Raw genomic sequence first — 20902 nt, 5'->3', positions numbered from 1 at the left:
CCCAAAGATCTTTAAAACATGTAGCTGTGGGTAAGAGCCAAACAACATCTGATAAGGGGACTGGATTCCTAGATTCTTGTTTGGCATTCTATTTATGAGAAACACAGAATGTGCACAAGCATGGAACCACAAGTCTTGAGGTAATGTTGTTGTCATCAATGTTATAGTTGTCTCTATAATGTGTCTGTTTCTTCTCAGCAATTCCATTTTGTTGAGGGGTATATGGACAATACACCATATATACAATCCCCTTATTCTTCAAGAATTCATCAAAGCTATGACTCATATATTCCCCACCATCATCAATTTACAAACACTTAATATCAAAACTGAACTGAGTATGAACAAATCTATAGAACTTTTGAAAAACTACAAAGACTTCTAATTTTTGATCGATGGGAATATCCATACATATCTACTGAATTCATCAACAAAATTGACATAGTACTTGTATCCTTCTATGGATCTAGTTGTTGAAGGACTACAAAGATTTGAATGCACTTTTTGAAAGGGAAAAATACACGTTTCTTTCCTATATGTGAAGGGTAACCTAGATATCTTGCCAGAAATACAAAAAGAACATAGATGTTGTTTATCATCAAATGAACTAACTATATTAGATTGCTTCATCATAACTGTAAAAAACACTTCATTGCTGGGATGTCTATATCTTTGACTTAACTACTCATTTTGAAAGCAACTTCACTGGAATTCGAAACAACTCTCCATAAAAGTTAATCATCACAAATAAACTAGTAGTGATTATCTTTGCATAACTGTTTCACAGATAACAAACTAACAACTATGGTTGAAACATGTGAAACACTTCTCAGAATCAAAATGTGTGGTAACATTTCCAATTTTGCAGAACCAATATGTTTTATTGGAATATCTTCCCCATTACCAATTGTAATTTTGTCACTGCCTTCATATGATGTTACTTGTTGCAGAGAGTTTATATTAGCTGTCATATGATGTGATGCCCTTGTATCAATTATCTATGAATCATTGGGAAGAAATGGATGTGAAGCTTGAGCTTGAATCGCAGAGAAGAAATTGCACCTTGATATGCAAAGTTGTTTATGTGATGACAGTCTAGAGCATTATGCCATTTCTTTCCACAAATCTGACATTCCACAATGTTTCCCATAAAACTAGGATTAGTTGACCTTTTCCAACAATTAGGAGTAGTATGACCTCGTTTAGAACAAATTTGACATTCTGGTACAATTTGTGATCTAGTCTCAATACTCCTAGACCATGATTTCCATGAACCACCATTCTGCTTACCACCAAAAAATTGACCTCTGCCATTAGAACCATTTGAATTCCTATAATTTCCATTTCCATTTGAGCCTCTGTAATTCCTATTCCCATTTAAGTTCCTGTAATTACCATTAGAACTAGAAAATTGCCTTGGAGCACCATTCTGTCCCACAAAGGCATAGCTATTTGAAAGATCAGGAAATTGCTCTTGTTGATGTTAAGACAAACGTAAGTATGGAGGCTCTAGAGTACCATATTTATTTCCCATATATGGAGGAAACTGTTGTGGTGATGGAATAGAAGGATATGGAGCCGCATGATATGAGCTAGAAAAAGGCACGGAAAGACTTTGTTGTGGAAATGGCATGTTAAAAGTAGAGACACCATTTGGTACCCTTATGATTGTCCCTCTTGTAGGGAAACTCATACCTTCGGAATTGCTAGATGATCCTTGAGATGTAATAGATGATGATGAATTGCCAAAAGATCCTTGCATATATATTCCTGCAAAGTTATTTGTCAAACTTTTATTCAAACTTGACGGAGATGAAGTACGATGACTATTAGATAGTTCACAAACACAACATTTAAAGCTAGACACATCATGCTTAACAAATAGGCTAGGAAACAACCTTCGTAAATACCCAAAAAAAGCATGTCCAAGGCCACGATGCCACAATCAAACCTCCGAAACTTTATTCCTTTATTCTTGAGATCCTTCCACGATAAGTGCTTGAGTTAACATTCGGGTACTGCTCGATGTTGGCTCTAGGTAGTAGAGCCTCCCTTTTCTAACACCATAACCAATCTTCTTGCGAGTCTGAATGTCCATAAAAACACAAAAAAAAGGCCAAAAAATCATAAGACAATGTTGGGCGACAATTATTTAAGCAATAGATAACAAATTATAATCTAGGGAAGGAACAACAAGTATTGTATCAAGATTAAGGGTATCAGAAAGGGAGACAACGTCTTCCTCAATAATGGAGGCAACATTACTGTTGGCAACACTCACGAAAGTTTTGGTGGACGGTTTTAAGGCTTGTACCTATCTAGAATCACAAGTCATATGTTCAATACTACCGGAATCAATTATCCACGTATTATTCGTAACAAATGTACAAACTTGTAAAGCCTTACAATTGGTTATACTCTTCTGTCTTGTTCGATTAGATTGATTCGGATAGACATGAGCTTCTGATGTCATTGCACTAAGTGAGTTGGGTGCAACATGAGAGAGTGATGGATAAGACCAAAATTTGCAATCAAACCAAGCCCATGCAAGTCAGCCTACATGGACCCAAAAAAAAAAAAAAAATTGTTGTAGGCATAATTTACTGAACAATTATGGAGGCCATAGAGAGAGAAAGGTGCGGCAATATTAGAGAGAAATAGAGAGATGTGTAATTGTGGGTGTGTGTTATTCCACCCCATTGTGCCTTTATTTATAGTAGTAGGGAAGGTTAATTCCTTACCCTTTAGGTAATCTACTCCTAATATGAATGTAAGATACATTCCCATATCTACTAGGATTTACACAATCACATTCCTATTTTAAATATGACTGCAACACTCCCTCTTGAGTGTATAAATACTCAACAAACCATGGTATCATATTCTTCAGTAGATAAGGTAGAATAGTTGATGAAGTCTTCGACACAACGGGTGATCGCGAGTCTCAAATTTACTTTGAAGTATGCATTTGTAAAAACTCCCAAAAACCTTGCTATGGTAAAACCTAAGGAATGGGGAAACCCCATAGACTAAGGAGAAAAGTAAGAAAAATATGCATAATGTCCAAAACGCTAGTCAAACTAGACGAAGGTAGTAAACTCAACGGAGTATGATCATCTCGGGATGGGTGCCTCATTAAAACCTAGTTAGGTAGCAAAAACCCAGTGGGTAAAATGCTCCTAATCGTAGGGAAAGAGTACATTAAGATCATGTGAGTATGCTTCAAGATACTGCCCCTGAGTTAGACATAACTTCTAAATAAGAGAACTACAAGTGATTCAACTCATATAATTTATGCATACCGATTCATTGGACGAGCTTCCGAAATGTAGATTTGGGCAATGACTTGGTGAAGAGATCGGCCAAGTTGTCTTGGGAACGGATTGTATGACTTCAATCTCCTGATGCTTTACTGATGTAGATGTAGGCACACTATGTCTTGGCGTTGACTTCGTTGATGTATCATGGCTTGGTTGGGTTGATACATGTGGCATAATCTTCATGCATCGTCGTCGGGACTCAGCGATGTATGAAAACACAGCAAGTACTTCGAAATTCTCAACAAGAACTCCTAACCATGTCTCACTTGTGGCGTAGTGAAGTGAGGTGAGTCTTGGAATGATTCGAAGACATAACCATTTAGGGATTTTGCTTTGTGCGAGTTTGATAAGTAACCAGCGTCATCATAACAAACAAGGCAAGCATCATTTTGAGGATCAGAGGGGTTGGATCCGCTGAGATGCATTGGTATTTGCCCATGTAGTACCTTCAGGGTACGTCTTTAATACCAAATCAATGGTTGCGTGTAAGCGCGGTGCTGCATCTTTACCAAGATCAACAGCGAAGGAGATGTCCTATCTAAATACAACGAGCTAAGTACAATGACGCGCAAAATTGAACTTTAGATATGAAATTTCGGATTCCATAACCTCTTCAGGGTCTCATGTGCATATAATGTATGGACGATCAAAGGTATACTCAAAAGTAACGCATTCGGGGTGTAGTTCGACTAGTAGACCAAAATACCGTCAGAACAATGCTCTGAACTTCAGGTCAAAGTATATATGAGTTTTCCCAAGATCCTTCATCTCAAATTCCATCTTTAGGTGCGAGGCAGTTTTCTCAAGCTCTTCCGGAGTCTTAGTGAGATCCGTGTCAACGACATAAACTGTAACTCTAGCAATTTGGAATAAGACTTCATAGCTTAACAAGCAAGGGCATAATTCATCCTGACTGATCAATAATCACGTAGACAGGTATACCACATTCGTCAGAATTTTCAATCCATAAGTGAATGCCTCAAAATGAGTTACGAGGGTGTTCCGTGGTTTTGGAACTATTTGAACCAATCCATGTAATTCTTTAGAAACTTACATTTAAATCTCCTTATCTATATCCCCATGGAGAAAACACTAACCACATTTCATAATGTTGCTATTAATCACATGACGTTTGAGAGAAACCTTGCGCCGTAAGGCGTGCATTATATCGCACTATTTCATTCATCTCATAATGTTTCCTTTCCCACTTGTAACACAATAAGGTTACCTTGGGTAGTGTAGGAAGGACAGGTCCAATACACACTTTGGTAAGGAATTTAACCTGGATTGTAACTTTAGTTGTCCAATCAGTTCTACGTTGTCACTTAATCAACGGAACATGGTTCGATATCGTCGTTTTTCATTTATGTCAGTAGCTACCATATAAGTGAAAGCATCATCGATGATAATCTCATTTCAATTCCATACAGCTCATCCAAACTAGTATACTGGACCAAGAACTTTAAATCTCGGGAGAAATTCGGATTAATCTCATGAGATGGAAATGATTTGAGACAACAATTGAGTTTAGATTCAGTGTTGTGCCGTGTCTTCCTCTTCCAGGGAAGTAAATCATAAGAACCGAGTGATCTGTCGTCTTCAGGCCAAGACAGATTGATTGGTTATCCGCCGATGTACCAGACTGTCCAACATAGGCGTCCAAACTGTCCAACGGGTGCGGCACACCTTCCATGGATGTTGACTCGACGTCCGTTAAGTACGTCTATCCTTGCAGGCATGTTTGCAGCTGGTATATGATCTCGTCACTTTAGCTAGATCAGAGGAATGCATCTGGAGTAACATTCTGAAATCTAGAATCATCGTACTTACTTATCATACATGTGCGGTACGGGGATCAAGATGAGACAGAGTGGGTAACATCCACGCAAATTCACGTCGTTCTACAGGATCGTTGACGTTCTTATCTTCCCCTAATGGCGGGAATACTGTCTCATTAAAGTGATAACCCGCAAATGAGCGGTAAAGTTATCGCATGCAAGGGCTCTAAGAGAGCTAGTGTGATGGAGAATCATGATCGACAAAAGATACACATCCTTCTTTGAGGACCCATAGTGGTACGTTGCGACGGCGCAACTTGGCACATGGAATGCACACCCAAATGCGTAAATATGAAAATCGTCAAGTTCGTACTTAGTCACCAACTGTAACGACATATAGGTTGGGTGGCAATGGGCCTCAAGGCAGACCAACATAACTGCGTACAAGATTGCATAGCCCTAGGCAAAAACCGAAAACTTGATACTTTTACCAAAATTTGGGCGATCATTTAAATTGCGTTGTATGATCGCTAGGCGAGGCTATTTAGGGTGAACATGGAAATTCGATGTTCAATTAGAAACCCAAAACGATATGCAATACTTTATCGAAAACCGTCGATATAAACTCTCCGACATTATCTAGTCTCCCGAACCTTAAGAGATAAGTAGGGTGGTGAACCCTTAATCGGCCATGAGGTTTAGCAGCAATGTGTGTGGACAAACATATGACTAGTTTGTCGATTCATTAACCAAAACCATAAGTATTTATATGGTCCGCATTTTGGTTGGATTAGTCCATATATATTCCCTTGAATCAATTGTGAAAAGAGAGTCGTTTCGTATCTTTGTGAGAGATGATTTAAAAAATCAATTTCCTTAATGAGCATGCTTGGCAAAGTGTGCTTGTAGGCACAATATCCTTACTTCAGATAAGGAGATGCGTTGTAGCATTATTGTTCGACCTAAATGTCCCAAAAAGTCGTGCCAAATCAAGTAAATTGCTCAATCACTAGGCTCCAGGTCGGCCACATGTGGTATTCCCAGTTGGGAGACAACCCATTGGCCCCAAATCAAAGCTTCAGGCTTATTCTTGGAGGTGATGCATAGATATTTCACTCTGTTTTCTTCAGTTGATTCATTTATGATCATTGTCATCTCGAATATCCTTAAAAACTCAACATTAGGGAGAATTTAAGGTCCCTTAAATGGTGGTGCAGTACCATTCATAAAACGAGGAGCGTGCCAATGCTCTTAATCAGGTTGGATAGACCTGAAGTCATTGTTAGATATGTGATTTAGGTGTAAAGTTAGTGTGCGTAGTATGCATTCATCCAGACAACTAACTTTCTCACATTTCAACCTAATCACGTGTTTAATTGAATCGGTCACATGTAATAAGAAACATGATTCAATTAACTCACATTCGAGGACAATATTAATAAGATTATCAATAAGTAAAACATACACCAAACTTGAATCCAAGAACATGGAAAAATGTTCACAAAGTAAAAGGTTTACTAAAGGGGTTCGGCCAACAAGGCCATCCATGTCAAAATTCGGCTTTTCCAATGGTGTTTGGTGGAGCAAAAATATTCCCACATATTGACTAATAGAATGTACTCCTTAACAACATTGGTAGGGGCACGAACATGTGCATAACCAATGATCTATTCCATCAAGATGGAAGAAGATTCTGCAAGGTTAAAGTTCGCAAATATTATCCCTTATTCTTAAAGTTTTAGGTCTTAGGTGCCAAGGATCACACTTTGGGCATGATGCCACACCTTGGCAGGCCCTAATTATACCATATATTTATGGTAGTAATCAGATTTGAGAATGTGGTAAACTTCCGCTTTCTACACTACTGCTTCAGGGGCGAGTGAGAAACATGGAAGGACGAGAAAAATATTCTCCAGTCAAAATTTGATCGGATTTATAAATTTCAGAATTGTACTCATTCATGGACGTAATCATGGTGGGCTTCGGGCAATATGTCGCATGATCACACGGTCCCTAAGAGCGAGCCCAAGAGCCATGGAATCTTTGTTCGGGAGGTATTTCCATTGATAATGCTTCAGACATAAGTCTTCGAATGAAGATCATGGAGGAGGCTTATTTAGCTCTTCCTTGCCATTGTTAGCTTCAATGGTTTCTCAAATTCTTGATAGTCAAGTGGAGATTCACATCTTGTACCCCACATAAAGTGGTTTTTATTAGAAATGTCCAAAATGTCCACACCAAGAAAATCGAACTTGTTACAGTTTGACAATCCACTGAATTGGAGGGAACAAGATTGTGATTAGTGTTATGGGAATGAATCAACCATAAGCATCAAAGTTAGAACATTTGAGTGCTAAGACATGGTTTTCATGAAAAACGTCGGGTTTTCATAGGTGTATTATTTTATGAAAACTTCGGGTTTCAAAGGCACTAAATTTGAAACTGCAAGTTCAATTTAGTTTTATGAACAATTAGTTCATAATGAGAGGTTCCTGTAAGACATACATAATGCAATATGCTTATTAAGTATAGTGGATTTGAGTTTCTTCGGGAACTCAAGTGTGAGCTTTGTTACTACGAAAGTATGTGACGGTTCAAAGTATAAAAATGAATTATTGAATCGTTAATGTCTAAAAAGTGATATTCAGGTCAATAATTTTGGATTCATTATCAGATTAATGGACTGCAGGTCACTTTTAATTAATTCAATAGATTGAGACCATTCGGGGTCGATCATAGAAGCTAAATAATATTAAAATAATATTATTTGGTCGAAATAGCCCCAAAAATATTTGGGCTGGGTGCCGTGAGTAGGCAAGGCCCTAAGGCCATGGGGTGGACTTTAGGCCACGGGTCCAATTAAAAATAGGCCCAAAGGCCTTACGGGAGTGGGAAGAACCCCAGCCGTAGCTGGGTTCTTTGTTTGGACCGAAAAAGGGGAGGGGGGTAGGGGTCCTGGGCAGGCCCAGGAAAACTAGGCTGCAAGCTTTGTGCACGTGGGACAAGGCCCAGCCCCGTGGGGTGGCAGACGCGTTCTTGTGGGAGAGGACCCAGCCGACTGGGCTGGTGGAATTGGCTGCAGGCCGAGGCAACAGAGAGGTCTAGCAAGCATAAAGGCTTGCGGGCGCTGGTGTGGGCAGGGCTGCAGGCCCGTGGTGAAGGAACCCAGACCAGGCACACGGCCTGGTTGTATACACAGTGCCACGGTGGTGCGGTGGGTGTGCCGCACCATGTCCAAGTTCTCCTATTTCTTTTGAAATCCTCTAGGGTTTAGGAAACCCTAAATATGCTTCTAATTTAATTTTGTACTTTGACTCACATATTACACATAACAATTTAATTGTGTGATGCATGAAACAAATATATATATATATATATATATATATATATTGAAAAATATATGAACATATACAATATATATATTGGAAGGAAAATGTAAACATTGGGGGGTTCATGCATCATAGGGAATGTTTTCATGCTTCGTGGACGTTTCAAATATCTTTCTTTATTTTAAGCGTACCTGATTAGCAGAAAACGACAAAAGACTTTGAATTTGTAAAAGATCCTTCTCGGAAAGCCGAAATTGTATCTCCAATGTGTTGTATCACGTTCAACACAGAAAAATTAAATTGAATTAATAGCATGTAAATCAATTTAATAAAATAGTAAATTAATCATAAAAAGAATGATTAAAACGTAATACTCTCCTGATTGAAGAATAAACTCTCTTTAGCGTAGCGTCAAGAGCGTGCTGATAACATGTTGTAGGCATAATTTACTGAACAATTATGGAGGCCATAGAGAGTGAGAAAGGTGCGGCAATATTAGAGAGAAAGAGAGATATGCAATTATGGGTGTGTGTTATTACAACTCTTAATAGGTAATTTACTACTAATAGGAATGTAAGATACATTCTCATATCTACTAGGATTTACACAATCACATTCCTATTCTAAATATAACTGCAACAAAAATCAAATATTTTCTTTTTCTTTTTCTTTATCTTTATCTTTTTTTTCTTTTATTTTCTTTTTCTTTCTTTTTTTTTCCTTTTTTTTTGAACAAACAATATTATTTCCTTTTTTTTTTTCTTCTGTGAGAACACATGCAAGAATGGATCAATGGGTCATGTTTTCCGACGCAATGGAGGCGATGCGTTCGTGGTTTCAAAGAAATATGTGCAGCAACGACACACGTCGCTCACTGTCCGTTTCAAATTCAGAGAGGAGTAGTAATGACAACAGTCGCTTGCTAATCTATAGTTAGCAACGATGATAGTCATTCACTGGTCAACGGAGCACCAAACATAGCTGAGTCGCGGCAATGCTATCTCGCACAGCTAAGTTTCTTCCTATTTTCACGACATGGCTTTGGCGCCGAAGAGAATGCTTTTGGAATTGTGTATTATATGTCTATTCATCTCTCAAGGAGGAATTCATAAGATGATACAATCATATCAATAAGGAAAGAACTAAGAACTAATTTACATGAAATCATGCTAAATTAAGAATCCCAAGATAATAAGAATATACAAAAAGTCAACAAAATTAACCTTGATTAATTACTTTTTCACTCAATTAAGATTTCCTCCCGCAACCTTAGACCCCGACACATTGAAAAATCTCTCGTAGCCAACATTAAAGGCTAGAATATCATCCTCCCCTAAAAAATAAGGGTAATGCTAGGGAGACCAAATTTCTAAACCAAATTTTGTAAACCAAATGATATGGATGGTTATGATTGAATTATTACTTAAGTTTTGATTACCGTGCTTATTTCATATTAGTGACACATTTTTTGGTTTGCAAATTTGGTTTAAAATTTTGGTCACCCTACTAAAAAACCAAGAACTAAAAGAAAAAGAAACGAAGCAAGCCAAGATTTTTGTCACCTTTTTTTCAACTTCTCAAGGAAACAAAACAAAGCTAGTTGTGTTTTTTTCTTACTTTTCTTCACTTCTAATCTTCTTTTTGGGTTTGAATCATAATTACTTATCTTCTTTCTCTGCGATACCAGCCTTGAAAACCGAAACCATGAGGATCAATGCTACACACTTTACCATAAGGCTGGGAAGGAGACAGCTGGTAGCTTTGAATATTTTCAAAACTCTCATTTTTCAGCTTTTGACATTATATAGTTCGAAAGCATCTAATTCTTTGATGAAAATTGCATATTTAATAATCGTAGAGAACTTTGTAGTTGTTCTTTAACATTGTTTCTTGATTAAGCAACGTACCTATGTGCAGCTTACCATCTAGCTAGCCTGATGGTGAAGATTGTACAGAAAAAAGGCCAGAATATGGACTATCAATGAAGCAAATGAGTCTCATACAGTGCTCACTTTGTAAACTGTACGAGAGAGAGAGAGAGAGAGAGAGAGAGAGAGAGAGAGAGAGAGATGAAAGAGAGAGATATGGAGAGGTTGAAGAAACAGAGGGAAGAAGATGAGAAAATAGATAGAGAGGGAGAGGCACTGAGTCGAACAAAATGGCCATATCAATGGGCCATGTACGACAACTGGGAACGCCTGAAACAATACTATAAGGGAAACTGGGAAGAGGTATTCAGTCCATTGACAACGAATGACGACACTGTACTTCACGTCGTAGCCTTTGCCGGGCGGAGCGACGTGCTTGAATTCTTGATTTCCCTTGTGACAACTGCGACCAACGACGACCCTCGGAATTTACAGAATGCCTTGGTGCTGGAGAATAGCCACGGGAACACCATCCTCCACGAGGTGGCGGCATCGGGAAACCTGAAAGCGGCAATGCTGTTGGTAAGCCACGATAACCGCACAAGGAGAGAGCTAATTGCTAGACGGGATGCTGACCAAGACAATGAGTATGAGCCGGATGTTGATGCCAGCTCTAGATGTATTGTGGAGATTGAGAACAAGTTAGGAGAAACGCCGTTCTACAGGGCAGCTTCTTACGGTCACACAAAATTGATGGACTTTTTCAACAAACAAGTTGTGAATATAGAGCACCACTTAACCAGATACGTTGATCGCATGTCCGTTCTTCATATCGCTGTCATTAACCAACATTTTGGTCTCTCTCTCTCAACATTCAAAATAGAATTATTCATCGAAGTTAGACAATAATTAATATATATAGTTGGGCTTGTTTATATTGGTGGGGCCCCTCCAAGGCGTATGTTATTTAGAGTTTGTGGAAGTGTATCATCTTTGTGTACTTTTGAAAAATGCCCCTCTTCTCTTTAAATTTTCAAAGAATGTAATTTAATTAGTAATAAGACATTCCTCAGTAGTTTAAGTGAGCGTGATACCTAGATATAGGAATCAGGAAACTTGAGTTTGATACCAATAACACTATGTCCACACTAGTGTGAGTTCAATATATTAGTCTCACACTCAAATTTTTTTGTTTATTATAAGAGTGATTTTTATATGAGTCCAATATAGTGGTATCACACTCACTTTTTCCGTCCCATTGTGGAACGCCTAAGAGACAAAATTGTAAAATCCAAAATGAAATTACCTCACGCACAGGAGGGTAGTTTCTAACGTATCTATTTTTATTTTTATTTAAAAAGAATGTAAATACAATTTTTTAATAAAAGAATAAAATATTAAATAACCAATTGACACACGGGTAGATGTGTGGGAAGAGGCTATCATAATATTTACTTTCGCAAAAATCCGCTAAATTGCGAAAATAAGTCATTTAGTTGTTTGATTAACATTCTTTCTTCTTTTCTGTTTCCACTTTTCATATATAATGCAGAAACTGCTATTTGGTTACTGAAAAAGTACCCATGTCTTGCAAAAAGAAGGGAAGACGATGGTTTCACAAGCCTTCAATTGCTAGCCCAGATGCCATCTGCCTTCCAAGTTTACTATTGCAAAAGCTTATGGAAGATGCTTATTCATAAATGTACGTGTCTATACTATTATTTAAGAGAAGAGGAATTGTATACCACATCGAAATAAACTCCCAATTATGTCCCCCGCTTACATTAAATACAATAATGTGTACAGTAAATAACAATAATTAAAAACATAAAAAAAAAAAAAAAACTCCATTTCTCTCTAGTCTCTTTTTATGTTCTCCGTAGCTTCATTCCACATGCATATATAAAATAGGACTTTAATCTAGCAGCCAGTATGTAATACTATGTACATGATATTCGGATTAAACAATTTCAGAACACTTTAACAATACTAATTACCTGTACTCTAGTAAAAACAGTTGTTTTACTCCTGCTAATGGAGTGCAAGAATATAATTTAGGATGAGATCATATTTCTGCTTCCCCTTCTATCTTAATTACATATATTATTCAGGCCTCTCTGAAGATGATAATGTTGATGGGGACGGTGATATAGAGAGCAGATGGATTCCACAGCTTCCCACAGCTTGCTTGTCGAAGACGCTCACAAGTAAATAAATCTCAAACCTCGAATATAATAAATCGAACGAAATATATTATTGTCTTTTGTTGTTTTGCTCCTATGAATTGTATGCTTTGTTCAATTCTTAATTATATAGACTAAATGATGAACAAGTAAGAATAAATATGACCTTTACAAATCAAAGAAGATGAAGTTATAGTCGACTTTAATAGTAAGTTTCTTCTCTCTGCTAGATGCACACTACTCAATTAAACAATGTCTTTGGTCCAATATAATTAGAGTATTTTTCTGTGAGAGCAGTGACTACTACTTATATTGACAAATAATATGTCCTTGCGATTCTCCATTAGAATTTTTGTAGGAAACCAAGATTGCCTCCCATTTATAATACAAGTGAGTAATTTAGGATCAATTCGTAGTTTTAATCCTTTATTAACTAGGACAATCAATTCCAGTAAGTATTTTCTAAACTAATTTAAACTAAAACGACTGACCAGTATACACCTACACTTATGCTCATATTCTAACAGAACATGTTCACATGTGTTCATACCTCTCCAATCATACTCCCTATTTTGATTAAAAAGACTATGAACCAATAGAAATTAATTTTAATTTCAAATACTACTAACATAGTAGTAATTAATGCTAGAGTCATTAGGAGCTTCTTTTTCCCTTCTCAGATTTAGGAGCTACTAGAGGATTGAATATGAAATTGTTTTAACTATCGCTAAATTTTAGCAAGGAACTCATTGGAGAAGCTCTAGTTAGAAAGCGTTACTAGCCCCTTACTAATCATTTATTTTTTGAGTTTTTAGTTTTCATTGTATTAGAAATAGATGAAACCTACGTACACAGAAATGTGGGAAATAGAATAGTGAGGAAGGATGGGAAGAGATGTAGAAAATGGATAAGGAAAGACAGAAAAAAAATGAAAACTAAAGACCAAAAATTATTAGGGTACTCATATGGCAAGTGATACATGTAATGAGAGAAATTCATTAATTAACATGACATGTACACATCACTTATCACATTCAATGACACAAATGTAGTACAAAAATGGGATCTCCTTTCCAAAATTGTTTTAAGTTCCTTTCACTTAAGCCTTTTTTATTTTTATTTTTGGTAAACCACGTAAGCCTTGAAATATGAAACATGAAGGGGTCCCGGTACAACCTTAACCATAAAATTCCGGTAAAGAGAAAAAGAAAAGAAAATCACTATGCATGCATGATGGTGAAAACAAAGTTAATTATATTGTTAATAATTTTAATCCTATTTATGCATGATCAATCATACACAGGATGGCCTCGAGTGTTTTCGATCGTGAAGCAAATAAAAAATGAAAAATCACTATCGGAGCTCACTCATCTGCTCGTAGAGAAAGACTATTCATGGGTAGAAAGTAAGAAAACAGAAAAAGACAAGACAATTTCCTTGGTGTCCTCACAGAAAGATCGTGCTGGTATTGGTGGTGATGGAAGAGGAACAAAAAAATCCACTATTTATAACTACACCCCACTGCTTATAGCAACTAGCACCGGAATATTATCTCTTGTGAAAAAGATGCTTGAGGTACATCCTCAGGCGGTTGAGGCGCACGATATCGGCAATCAACAAAACATTTTGCATATGTCAATTAAGCATCGTCAGTTGCAGATATACAGGCTTGTGAAGAGAAGCAGAATGATAACGTCGAGGTTAACTTGGAGGATTGACAGGGATGGAAATACCTTATTGCATCAAGCTGCAGATATGACATATTACTCTCCAGACACTCAACGTGTAAGTGGTCCTGCATTGCAATTGCAAGAAGAATTACGTTGGATGGTGGTGAGTGACTCTGGCCTTAGTTAAATTCTCTTTCACGGTTTTTTATACAAGGGATATTTTAACATTAAATTCATCTACATATAAATTATGGAACGAGAAATTCGAACTTGGGGAAACATTCCCTCAGTTCGAACAAACTATTATTCATCTTGGGCAAACATAGTTTAATTGGAATTATCAAAATTATGGGAAATTACATAATTTTGTTGCAAATAATTAATTGAATATATTCTACAGTTAATATGAGCCACCTAAAATCTAATGAGTCTTCTCATCAAAAATTATAATTAAAAAAAAAAAAACATAATGAGCCTTCCTTTTATTCATATTGGAAACAAAAATATGCTAGACTAAGAATTGAAATGGTTAATTCATACATTAATATTTAGTTTTACCAATTTGTTGGTAGCGCGTGAGAAGGATAATGCCTCCTCATTACATGATGCACCGCAACAACATGGGTATGACAGCGGAGGAGCTCTTCAATAGTGAGCATGCAAAGCTTCTTCAGTCGGCACAAACATGGATAAGAGACACTGCTCAGTCATGCTCGGCCGTGGCAGCTCTAGTGGCCACTGTGGTCTTTGCAGCCGCCTACACTGCTCCTGGGGGTTACAGTTCAGGCGGTGCTCCTGTTCTTCGACATTCCCCTTTCTTCACTACCTTTATCATCACAGACGTTGTCTCGCTCATCAGCTTGTTGTCTTCTCTCGTCACGTTTCTCTCGATCTTGACATCTTCGTTTGAGTACAAAAACTTCCATCAATCTCTTCCGCTCAGGCTGCATTTAGGATTTGCCTTTCTTTTCTTCTCGCTAGTGACGACCATGCTCGTGTTTACTGCTACAGCTGTGCTCTTGATTCATCTCGATGAGGAATTGACAAGGTCTCTCCTTTATGTTGCTGCCTTTCTTCCTGTGTCTGTATTTGGGCTCCTACAGCTTCCTTCGTATGCGGGATTTTCTCATGCTTTGATATTTCTATTTAAGAAAGTTAATAATTTCGTTTTTCCCTGTAAAGGAAATCCTCAATCAGTAAGGGTATTATTGAATGCCGATTTGTGTTGTAAGTCCAAACCAAAATAAATACCAATAATTACATATTGGTGAGATAATGGACGATTGTGTAGAAAAAGGTATGTAGGCTAAAAAATATATTTGTTATGGATACGTGAATGTGGAAAAAATGGAAGAGAATGCTTTTTTTCTCGTTATGTTTCTCTACAAGATTACAAGGATATATATACATGATACAAGTGTGTAGGTAGGACAAGGTAGCCGTCCTAGTGTGTAGGTAGGACAAGGTAGGACGGTTGTAGGACGACTTGACGGTTGTAGGACGGCTAGTGTGTAGGTAGGACGGCTGTAGGACGGCTATAGGACGGCTAGTGTGTAGGTAGGACAAGGTAGGACGGCTTATACTTCCAATAGTGAATAATATTATATACAATTATACAAGGACTCCAACCATATTCCTTATTTGTCTAACACTCCCCCTCAAGTTGGAGAGTGGATGTCAAGAACTCCCAACTTGCGTAACATACCCGAAAACTTTTCTTTCCCAAGAGGTTTGGTAAACAAGTCTGCCAATTGTTGTGCCGTACCCACATGCTTGGTCTCTATTGTGCCATCTACAATCTTATCTCGTATAAAGTGACAATCCATCTCAATGTGACGAGTTCGTTCATGAAAAACAGGATTGGCAGCTATATGTAACGCTGCTTGATTATCACAAAATAAAATGGAAGGACCATCCAAAGGAATGTTCAAATCCTTCAACAAAAAACGAAGCCAAACTATCTCGCAACAAGCACCTGCCATGGCCCTATATTCCGCCTCTGCTGAAGAGAGCGAAACGGTTTTCTGTCGTTTCGTCCGCCAAGAAATCAAAGAACCGCCCAAGAATACACAATACCCAGTAGTCGAACGGCGAGTGATAGGGCAACCTGCCCAATCAGAATCACAAAACGCAGTTAACTTGGTCTGGTTGTCAGAACAAAATAATAAACCTTGACCTGGAGTAGCCTTCAAATAACGAACAATACGAAGCGCAGCATCCATATGAGATATCCATGGCTCGTGCATAAAACGGCTTAGAACATGCACATAATAGGTGATATCCGGCCGAGTGATAGTGAGATATATTAACCGACCTACTAATCGTCGATACTTTTCAGGATCCTTGAGAAGTTCTCCTTTATCAGATAATTTTGTGTCATCCATAGGAAAAGCAATGGGTCGTGCTCCCAAAAAACCATAGTCCTTGAGAATCTCTAATGCATACTTGTGTTGAGAAATATAAATCCCTTGTTTGGAACGAGAAACCTCAATACCCAAAAAATATTTTAAATCACCAAGGTCTTTTATCCGAAAATGATCACGGAGAAAAGACTTCAGAGAATTAATGGCACTAGCATCATTGCCTGTAATCACAATATCATCCACATAAATGAGCAAAGCTGTGAAAGAAATACCAGACTTTTTAGTGAACAATGAATAGTCAGCTTTGGATTGTTGAAAACCGGCAGAAATGATGGCACTAGTGAATTTGCAAACCATTGGCGAGAAGCCTGCTTAAGACCATAAAGTGACTTGTGAAGGAGACACACAAGATTCTCTCCCTGTCGCCGAAGACCAGGAGGAGGCGACATATAGATTTCTTCATGTAAGTCACCATGTAAGAAAGCATTATTAACATCAAGCTGATGAAGAGACCAAGACTGACTAGCAGCAAGAGCAAGAAGACAATGCACCGTAATCATCTTAGCAGTAGGAGAAAAAGTGTCATGATAATCAATACCTTCAGCCTGAGTGAAGCCTTTAGCAACCAAACGAGCTTTGTAGCGGTCAATAGAGCCGTCGAAATTGTGCTTGAGTTTGTACACCCACTTACAACCAATGGGAATTTTGCCAGGGGGCAAGGAAGTTAAAGTCCAAGCACCATTAGCATGTAAAGCTTGAAGCTCCTCAGTCATAGCACGTTGCCAATTGGGGTCAGTGGCAGCCTCGGCAAAGGAGGAAGGCTCCACAGTCCGACTGACAGAGTTAATGTAAGAAAAATGCCTGGGAGAGTAACGGTGATAAGAGAGAAAATTACAAAGTGGATATCGCGTACCTTGTGTAGAACCGGGTTGCGAAGTCGAAGATGGGTGGGATGGCAGAATCACCTGCGAGCAAACGTAGTCTTTTAAATAGGATGGAGGTTTATGGGCACGGGAAGAGGTGCGGGGAAGGGGAGGATTGGTAGGTAGTGGGGGGGTAGGGATGTCCGTGGGTAAAAGGGTGAAAGGTAAGGAAGTAGCCGGGGGGGGGGGGGGGGAAGGAGGGGATGCCGAGAGGGCAGGGGCATGGGGAGGAACGGGTAATGGGGCAGCAAGGGAATCTGTGGGAGGCGTGGAAGGGGAGGAAGGTGGAGGAGGGTGAGGCGTCGGGGCAGGAAGGGGTGGGTTATATATAAAGTCCAGAGGGGGTGGGATGGGTAGGGTAGGCGAAGAGGATGGGATAGGAGGGTGAGAAACGGCATAAGGGAAAGTAGTTTCGTGAAAGATGACGTCTCGACTAGTGAAAATGCGGTGATTGTCGAGATCGTAAAGGGTATAGGCCTTTTGTCCATGAGGATAACCGAGAAAAATGCAACGATGAGCCCGAGGGGAAAATTTGGTGGTGGGAGTGACAGAGGTGGCATATGCCAGACAACCAAAGACGCGGAAGTGGTCATAAGATGGGGCTTTCGAAAAGAGAACCTCAAATGGGGATTTATGATGGAGAAGACGGGTAGGGAGATGGGATTGAAAATGAAGGGCGCGAGCGGTTTCAAGAAGATGACGATGTTTTCTTTCAACAACGCCATTTTGTTGGGGGGTATAAACACAAGAAGTTTGTAAAAGCACCCCATGATCAGAGAAAAAACTACGAAGAGATAAAAATTCACCACCATTGTCAGTACGAATGCATTGGATGGTAGTGCGGAATTGGGTAGTGACATAAGCAAAAAAATCCTTAATTAATTGTTGAGTGTCGGATTTATGTTTCATGAGGAAGACCCACGTAAAGCGAGAAAAATCATCCACAATGGTTAAGAAATAATGAGCACCAGAAAGAGAAGATTGACGATTCGGGCCCCAAATATCACAATGAATTAAAGTAAAAGGGAAAGTTGATGAAATTGAACTCAAAAGAAAAGGTTGACGAGTTTGTTTTGCCAACGGACAAACATCACAAATATGGCTAGAATCAAAAGTGCAATTAAGAGAGCTAGATGCTAAAGCTTGCAAACGAGTGGAGGAGGGGTGACCAAGACGCCTATGCCAGAGGGAGGAGGGGATGGTAATGATGTTGCAGAGAGGTTGACGGGTGGGGAGAGAAGAGGTAAGGGCCACAAGGTAATACAGATCGCCACGTCGCTTACCCACACCAATCATCGCCTTCGAAACCAAGTCCTGCAAAACACACCAAGAAGGAAAGAAGGTTATGGAACACGATAATCCATCTGTAAGTTTACCAACCGATAAAAGGTCCACTAGGAAATTAGGGACACATAAAACATCCTTCAAAGTAACTGATGAATTTAAAGGAAGAGTGCCGGTAAAAGTAATGGGAGCGGAAACACCACTAGGCAAAGAAACAGGCGGCAAATGTGAAGGAGAACGATTAACCAAACATGAAGCGGAAGAAGTAATATGATCCGTAGCACCACTGTCAAGAATCCATTGACCATGACGAGAGGTGACAGGTAACAAACCTTGGGCAAAATCAGTAGTGAACACGGCATTGGCCTGAGGAGGGGTGGTGGTGTCACGTAGAGCGGCTAGAACACGGGAGTGCTGCTCGGCAGAGAGGTCAGGCATGGCAAGCTGCAAGTCATGCAAAGTGGGCTGGGCCCCGTGCACTTGGTGGGTCGCTGGAGTAGAAGAGGAGGCGGGGGCCTGGGTGCCTTGCACGTGATGGGCCTGGGTGAAATTATGGGGCCGGGAAGCAGAAAACCGTGGCTGCCGGGGAGGACTGGAAGGTGCATGGCTGCAGGAAGAACTGGAAGCAGTGGCACGGTGCGGTGGTCGCCACGGTTGGCCATGGAGGGGATGGCCAACGGGATAGCCATGAAGTTTATGGCAGGTGTCTCGGGTATGATAATCAAAATTGCAGTAGGTGCAGTGGAGGGGAGGACGAGCAGAGGAGGGACGGGACGGGCCACGAACAGCCATGGCAGCAGGTTGATCGACAGAGCGGAGGACGCCCAGGGAGCGTTGTTTTTCAGCTTGAGACACCGAGGAACAGGCCTGACGAACAGTGGGAAGGGGATTCATTAAAAGAATCTGGTCACGAACAGCAGCAAAGGATTCCTTGAGGCCCATTAAAAATTGCATGAGTTGTTGACGGTCATGCTTGGCGTTGCAAGAGCATGTGCAACCATCATTATAAGAAGCAAGCTCATCCCAGAGAGCTTTCAGGCGAGTAAAATAGGCGGAGATAGAAGAAGAACCTTGAGAAATTGTAGCAAGTTCCCGGTTGAGTTGGAAGATGCGTGGAGCATTACTCTGAGAGAAGCGTTCGCGAAGATCATCCCATACAGCTTGGACAGAGGTGGAAAAAAGCACAGATTCTTGAAGGTCAGGTTCCAAGGAATGCAGAAGCCAAGAGAGAATCATGTCATTGCAACGACGCCAAGCCGCGTGAGCATCAGGGTCGTCGGAGGAAGAAGGTTCTTGGATATCGCCAGTGATGAAACCAAGTTTATTCTTGGCACTCAAGGAAAGCTGCATGCCACGGGCCCAGGATGTGTAGTTATCACCATTCAACTTCTTGGATACAAGGACAAGATTCGGGTGGTCGGAATGATGAAGGGAAAAAACACCATCGGAAGAAGAAGAGTCAGCCATGGGAACGGCAGAGAAAGCTGCCGAAAAAAAAAAATAGGGCTAGGGTTATAAACCTGCTCTGTATACCATGTAGAAAAAGGTATGTAGGCTAAAAAATATATTTGTTATGGATACGTGAATGTGGAAAAAATGGAAGAGAATGCTTTTTTTCTCGTTATGTTTCTCTACAAGATTACAAGGATATATATACATGATACAAGTGTGTAGGTAGGACAAGGTAGCCGTCCTAGTGTGTAGGTAGGACAAGGTAGGACGGCTGTAGGACGACTTGACGGCTGTAGGACGGCTTGACGGCTATAGGACGGCTAGTGTGTAGGTAGGACAAGGTAGGACGGCTTATACTTCCAATAGTGAATAATATTATATACAATTACACAAGGACTCCAACCATATTCCTTATTTGTCTAACAGATTGACATCACAGCTTTTTTTATATTTTTAGCTAAGCATGTTTTTTACCATTTACATCTATGTAGCAGATATCTTTGATTTTGGGAGCTATTATTTATTTATTTATTGAAATGTATTCAACAACTAGAATTGTAATCTCTATTCAATAATCAGTATGCGTTGTTTTCTCAAAAAGTTGTTACTCCCTTTATTTCATTGTTCAATTTTTCTAAGAGTGTTAGTGAGAGGTGTGAAATATATAGCTTGTAAACTTAGCATATATATATATATATATATATTCTTTTTTAACAAATGATCTACACTAAG

At 39.3% G+C, this 20902-nt stretch overlaps 1 protein-coding gene across 1 annotated transcript; it reads left to right on the top strand.

Annotated features, from left to right (window-relative positions):
* Positions 1–10299: 10299 nt before the first annotated feature.
* Positions 10300–20616, top strand: LOC148697183 (uncharacterized). Its single transcript, XM_088695000.1, has 6 exons — positions 10300–11151; positions 11848–11997; positions 12407–12502; positions 13782–14311; positions 14721–15433; positions 20597–20616. Exons 1-5 carry the CDS (start codon positions 10497–10499, stop codon positions 15393–15395), a joined length of 2106 nt encoding a protein of 701 aa, XP_088551126.1. The 5' UTR covers positions 10300–10496; the 3' UTR covers positions 15396–15433; positions 20597–20616.
* The last annotated feature ends 286 nt before the right edge of the window (positions 20617–20902 follow it).

The sequence above is a fragment of the Pyrus communis genome, chromosome 5 (genome assembly GCF_041283825.1).
Source record: "Pyrus communis isolate YQ-2024b chromosome 5, ASM4128382v1, whole genome shotgun sequence".
NCBI classification, from domain to species: Eukaryota; Viridiplantae; Streptophyta; class Magnoliopsida; order Rosales; family Rosaceae; genus Pyrus; species Pyrus communis.
Note: the sequence above shows the minus strand (reverse complement) of the source record. Positions and strands in the feature narration are given on the sequence as shown.